Below are 6,926 nucleotides of genomic sequence, written 5' to 3'. Positions count from 1 at the left end.
AGCAGGCCTTCAGGAATAATGTTGAGAAGGCGAAGGGTAACTAGGAGGTGCAAAACCAGATGGGTTTTATTTTACATGTACAAGGCAATGTAGGTGAAGACATTTTACGTCTCCAAATGGGAGCAGGTTGAAATGTTTGACGCATCCAAGTGGTGGTTTAGAGAAGATGTCTCGAAGCCCAATTGGGAGATTGTTATGTTGTGGTCTCCGATCCATCATGGGTCGGGTCCGGTTTAGACGAATAGACAGAATTAGGAGATTAAGCTGTTTGAGTTTTGGCCAAGCCCATAAGCTCTAATCAGGCCCAGTTTAGTTAAAGGGTTAAACCCTAATTGTCTAGTCTATATATTCTCTCCTGTACTTGTAAGTTGGTATCACTCAATAATAAGAAAACCCTAGTTATCGACAGTGGAAGTAGGTCATACACCGTGACCGAACCACTTAAATCCTTGTGTCTCTTTCGTTTATTTTTTCGGTTTTACTATTGTATTCGTGTTTGTGTGTGACTCCGAACCTAACAGTTAAGTCGCCAAAAGTTTACTTTTATGGCATTAACATCCTAAATCATTTTATCCAAAAGCATTATATTACTAGTGGAATAAAAGTTTACTTATATGGCATAAACATCTTAAATCATTTTATCCAAAAGAATTATATTACTAGTGGAATAATAGTCCTTTTAATTGTTGTTATCCAAACCCGACCTGCCCGTGTACCCATGCAAAAGGATTATGTGTTTTAACCCGTTACCCAACCCAGCTGACCCGCCCATATCGTCACCTGCAGATATACTACCTCTCGCTTCTTCCATTTTCAATTGCTTTTGCAATAACATCAGGAGGATGAATCCATTGAATTATTCCAGATAATAGTTGCAGAAGATGCTTCCCTTGAGAAGCACCAGCATCTATGATTAAAGGAAAGCGTTAGATTAAATGAAACTTTTAAAAAACCAACCCCCCCCCCAAAAAAAAATCCAAAAAAACGATTAATAATAATAAAAAATAAATAAAAAAAGAAATGATTACCAGATGGAAATACAGTTCCTGTTAGAGAGCAAAGCTGTACTATGAGTTTGCGAGCAGAAACCGCAAGAGGACAGTCAATCCAATAACTGCCTGAGAATTTCTCCCTCAGTACACCATACAACCCTAATAGCCACTCTATGTGGCCACTTGTAATCAAAACATCTCGCCATGAAGACCCAAGCTTCAAAAGGAGGTAAAAATTAGCTATGCTTATTAAATTAAGTCCCACCTAAAATACATGCACCACTTTTTAAATTTAACATGCGCCAAAACATTATTTAATGAAAGATCAGTGCTTTTATGTAGATTTTAAAACTCTAGTGATGAATAGAAGTGAACAGAGGCCGAAAAAAGGCTTTATAAACAACCAAGTCTTCAACATTTCGAGATAAATGTGCCAAATTCGACCTGATTCCTCAAGAACATGTCAATTTGAGTTCTTTAAACTCGAGTGAATCAAAGAGATCAAACAAATAGTTCAGTTAAAAGAGAAAAACGATTACTTGGACCAGTGTATAAGTTGAGTTACTATCTTCTTTAGCAACGAATGAAAACACGTCCAAGCTGTTTTTTACAACTCTGCCACTGTTACTAAAATCCCAGTTAAGAATTTGGAGCATGAAACGAAGAGCTGTTGCACAAACTCTATCTTCTGACTTTGCAGCTTCAGAATTTGTAATTTGAGTTGTGACACTTTGTGCAGCCTTCACTGCCCAAGAATAGAAATTCTGTAAACATAAAAAGAGAGAAATAAGAAAATTAGAAAGTGAAAAGCACAAAGATAAACTTTCTAGGGTTTGATCGTGTACGACCTTTTTGATATTTTTTAATTTTTGAGTTTCATTTGTTTTATAAAAATGTAATAATACTAGAATTTTCGTGCTTCACAGTTATGCTTTCAAAAGTATCCGAAAAACCAAACCGAAACAACTGAGCCCAAACAAAAACCGACGGTTTGGTTTTATGTTTTCATAAAAGCCGAACTTTTGGTTTGGTTGCGTTTTTGCAGGTATTAAAACCGAACCGGGCCGAATTTATGTAATTTCAATTTTTTATTTTTGAGTTCTAAGTAATTTATAAAAACTTAACTATCTGTAACCCAACTATTTTAGCCCAAATGTGTAATAGTCAATTACGTGTTAATTAGCAAAAGCCAAAAGGATTAAACTCAAAAACCAAAAATTCTGTTTTTGGTTCGATTTTAGCCCAAACAAACCCATGCGCACCCCTATCAAAAACAGATGAACTTGGGTTGTGTTTTATCTCAAATGGGTCAGTCAAAGATAAAAGAAAAATGGATAGAATAGGCTGAACGTGTTAAAAGTCAACCAAAAGTCAAAATTTAATGCAAACCTCAACGGTTTTGCTTAAAGATTCAGTTTATTATTCTAACGTTGTCGACTCGAATCTTAAATATTGAAAAGGAATCCAAAGAAAAGTTACTGGCCTCTCTGACCCAAACCAGTTTGACCATTTACCTAACCTTGATACCACCAATTCATGAGTGCCAAAGGGAAATGGTTTAATAGGGGCAATATAGTAAATAAAAACCTTTAAATAGTCATGCTCCAGAGACTTTCGGCATTGCTCATGGAACTCTCTAGGAAGGCCCAAAGCAGTAGAAGTATATGGAGAAAATTCAGACACCTGGAATTTAAAGCATGAGTAACATCTCCAAATAATTTCAAAAGTGAAAATTGATAGCGTGTGATGTATACGAAATTGGTAGTGTGACATGTACCAATGACTCAAGAAAATTGATTCCAATGAACTGCACATCTAATCCATGGTTACCGACTATAGCCAAATGTATCTGAAGTCCAAAAAAATAGAATTATATTCATGCCATTGACAAATATATGCAATAAGTATTAGAGACGAAACATGTGATATTGTGATGACTGACAATGTCTCATTATATAGATTGTAAATAGATTATAAAAGTTTACCTCAGAGAAAAATCCATCCCTCTCAGCAGCAGTAAACTCTAGCCTACACTCGAGCCAGACAAGCTGAAGCAGTTAGCAAGACTTTAATTTCTTTTAAATGGCTTTAAAGTATATTTGTAAAAAAACATATTATAAAAGGGGAAGGTGAATATGGGGCTGTTAGGCATCCAACTTGTACGCGAAATTCATAAAAACTACATCGTTTTGATTATAACAAAAATAAAATAATTTAATATCTTTACAAAACCAACTTATTGGCTCCATCATTTTCGTCTTTCATCCTGTTCTCACCGGAATTGATTTCACAGAAGAATTTAAATCTCTTAATTCTAGCTGGTGAAGTTTTCCAAATCTATATACAGGCCACTATCCAAATCGATAGTCACACATCTTTCTTTGTTTTCTTTAAATTGATTACATAAACGCAACTCTCCAAGGTTGGTGCAATTTTTTTCCATTTATCAAAAACAGCCATTGTTTAGTTTTATGCATTCTTGGTTTACGATTTAGATTTAATTAGGTTATATTCCATTCAGTTTTAGTTTAGTTTAATTATGAAATCAATTTAATCTTCTAGAGCAGTATTACTTTTGTACAAGCCTACTAATGGTTGAAATGAGTTAAATCAAACGACATTTTGACCAAGAACAAAAATAAAGATTGAAAAATTGGGATCAACTTGGGCTAGAAGGGCAAGAACAGGAAGAAAAACACAGATCGGTTCCGCTATTGATTGGTTGTATGAGCAATAGAATTGGGGGAAATCAACTTTGGTATGGAGAGAGCAGGAGGAAAGACGACAATGATGGAGTCAATGAGTTAGTTTTGTAAACAAAAGAGATTTAAATTATTTTGAATTAGATTTTAACCAAAATGCGAAATTTTGATGGGTTTCGCATACAAGTTGGATGCCTAACAGCCCGATATTCACTTTCCCCATTATAAAAATATGTGACACAAAAAGAAACAAACTGCCAACAGCTTGAATCAGCATTCTTATTTTAGTTGATAGTTTGATGCATATCATGTGGTTCAAATTTTATGAACTTACCAACCCCTTTTCATCAGTTGAGCTGCAACAGATGAGATTTTTGATAGAACATATCCCTCCGGTGAACTTGCATGTTTCATTACATAGGACAAGCAAAAACTGCAGAAAGAATAAACATTAATTACTTTGGAGATAGGAAAAAGAAGCATGCAAAACAAAATTTACATTGCAAGAAACCAAACATTGATTATTTACACAAATGGTGGCAGTCTAGATATAAGCAACACTGATATTGATAATTGAATGATGACAATGAGTGCAAAGTTGTTACAATACCTGATCAAGCTTTTCTTCTCGTCAGATGAAAGAAATGACCATTCTCGTATAGCTGCATCTCGAATTGCTGTGGCTGCCTGAAATCTTGCATTTGCCAATTGAGAATTTTCTGGACAAAAGAAAGAGATTGTGGTTAATATGGAGAAACAAAATGCTTTCCACAAACTACTCTTCCTTGATTAGTCAACCGAAAGTAATTGCGACCTTTCTTAATTGAATACAGATCACTAACACAATTGAGTGTTGACACCAATTTTTATATTTCCTGCCAACTTGTACATCTTAAATACATCCAAATTTCTTGTACAAAAGAGGTTTCTTTTAATGATAAAGTTGAATTCTGAACACTGGAATAAAATAACTGAGATTGCTCAATTTAAAGAAATATGAAAAGTTTTTCTTTAGTTAACAAAAAAAAAAGCCTTTCTAGGGATACCATTGGTGGCGTAGAAACTTTCATTTTCACTCAGCAAGCCATTTTTTCAGGCAACAGATGTTCAAATTAACTGTTCACTCAAGAAAAACAAAAATCAAAAGGCATGAAGGAAGAAATTCAAAAAAAAAACAAAGGCATGTATCTTGCACATGACAAAAAGTGTTTCTTATCAGATATCTTTGATGACTACCCTGTCATTATTGTTCTTATGGCATGTCCTCAATTTATTGGCTCCTTCGTTGTGTTAGTGATTATCATTTGATAATGATATTTTCGAGTAACTAATGCAAAATATGCAATTATGCTTTTCTATGCTTCTACAAGTTGTGCTCGTGTTTTTGAGTATTGTTTTAAAGAAGAAGAACGACCATTAAGACATAAAAGTTTAATCTCTTGCATTATATTTACACATACAAGTTTCTAGAAAGTAAATGCTCACTGTAAGGAAAGCAAACTCCAAATTGTGAGTAATTAGATATGATTAATAGACCTATATGTGATTTTCTATATTTTTAGAAGAGAATTGCATTATAAACCTAACGTTAAAACACAATAAGATATGACTCTATTAACTTACCAATAATAAACTGGCATGCCTGGTATGGTCTAGAGGACTGGCATAGGGATAATATAGTTGCTTCAGCAGCCGTTGGATTTACATTAATCTGTACAATTTAAACAAACAAAAAAAAGTGAATATTCGCTGTACAAGCAAGTTAAAAAATTGCAAATAATAGAAATGAGAGATTGCTAAACTCCAAATTAACATGAAGCATATATAATCAGACTCCAAATATTAGTTAAACTTCCAACAGAAAGCACATCTAGGTAATAGGGCATACAGCTGTTAACCTGAGTTTTAAGGTTATAATCAATCATCTCACTTTAAAAAATAAAAAGAACCAGATCATTCTTGCCTTTTGACAACTTATGCATGTTATAAACCAATGTTAGATCAGATCAAATCTTAAAAAAGTGAAGCATACTTCATGAAAATCTGAGTATCACACACGAGAAGATGAAACATACCAACAATTCACTAACGATCTAAATACCAACCAACAACCATATCCAGTTTAAATCCCACCCATAGCAAAGCTATTGGAAAGGTCTGAGGAGGGTGAGATGTAGGCATGCCGCATACCATACCTCTATGACTATCCCAAGGGATAGAGATGTTGCTTCCAGTGAGACCCTCAACTCTATAAAAGGCAAGCATCATACAAAAATACATAGTGCTAGTGTGCTAGTGATGGTTCTAAAACTGCAGAATTAAGAAAGCTACCGCTAATAGAAAAAGTCATGAAAGAGTAAAAATAAGTACCTACAACATCAGAAAACAACATTGAATTACTAGAAGACGGCAGCAAGCAAGCAGAGCCTGGCTAAAGTGTTCGCTTCCCTAATGATTTAAAATGCATACCCTAGAATTGTGTAGACAGCAAAATGGATGTAATCGTAATCACCAGGAGAACAGCGTTGGGTTTGGTAGAGGCCTTTGGTCCCATTCTTGTTTGGGTTCTTAGCCCTTTATATGTTTCTTGTTGTACAAGATGTAAACCCTAGACTAGTCTCTACATATTTATATTCATATCAATGTACTTGTAATCTCTCATCACAAGAGTAGAAAGCATAAGCAATAAAGAGAGTCCTGGTTACAGCCCGTGGGCGTTTGATTATGCAATTCCACAAGTTAGGAATATTTGTATTTTGTATGTGTAATCCCATCCTAATTTAGATTATGTTAAACTATATATATGTTCTATGTTAATGAGAAGAGGCAACCGAGTTTTATACCATAACAGTCAGCTTAGATCAATCCACATAAATCCTTCTGTCTCTTGTATGCTAGATTTCTGCAGTGTGTTTTGCTATAACCGAGATCCTAGCAAATATTATGAACTAATCTGATGTTTTGTTTTTATCCTACCTAACACTTACAGAAACTAAAATTAACTGTATTCATAAATTATTAACCCTTTCACATACATATGCAGTAGTTTATCAAACATAACCCTAGAATTCACACTTAATAATCAACATTTCTCCAACCTAACAACCAGCAATATAATATGAATTTGAATGATGATAATAAGAAGATAAACCTGAATGGAACAGCACGCCACTTCGATGGCGTGCAGAGTAGCTTGGAGCTGAGCTAAATCGCCGTTTCCATAGCCTCCGTT

General features: G+C 34.4%; 1 protein-coding gene across 1 annotated transcript; it reads right to left on the bottom strand.

The window, feature by feature from the left end:
- Positions 1–711: 711 nt before the first annotated feature.
- LOC143614251 (uncharacterized) lies at positions 712–6,926 on the bottom strand. Its single transcript, XM_077087744.1, has 10 exons — positions 6,846–6,926; positions 5,318–5,405; positions 4,305–4,413; positions 4,029–4,127; positions 2,978–3,020; positions 2,770–2,841; positions 2,580–2,675; positions 1,532–1,756; positions 1,029–1,209; positions 712–907 (listed from the first exon to the last, which is right to left on the bottom strand). Exons 4-10 carry the CDS (start codon positions 4,106–4,108, stop codon positions 792–794), a joined length of 813 nt encoding a protein of 270 aa, XP_076943859.1. The 5' UTR covers positions 4,109–4,127; positions 4,305–4,413; positions 5,318–5,405; positions 6,846–6,926; the 3' UTR covers positions 712–791.

This window comes from Bidens hawaiensis, unplaced genomic scaffold (genome assembly GCF_021521415.1).
Source record: "Bidens hawaiensis isolate Kalapana, Puna unplaced genomic scaffold, B.hawaiensis_p1.1 tig00039495_1, whole genome shotgun sequence".
NCBI lineage: Eukaryota > Viridiplantae > Streptophyta > Magnoliopsida > Asterales > Asteraceae > Bidens > Bidens hawaiensis.
This window is presented reverse-complemented; position numbering and strand designations above follow the sequence as displayed.

Coding starts and splice junctions, on each gene's coding strand:
- LOC143614251 (XM_077087744.1), bottom strand. CDS start 4,108: ATGAAACATGCAAGTTCACCGGAGGGATATGTTCTATCAAAAATCTCA. Junction 3,021..4,028: donor CAACTGATGAAAAGGGGTTG/GTAAGTTCATAA, acceptor GCTCGAGTGTAG/GCTAGAGTTTACTGCTGCTG. Junction 2,676..2,769: donor TCAATTTTCTTGAGTCATTG/GTACATGTCACA, acceptor TTTAAATTCCAG/GTGTCTGAATTTTCTCCATA.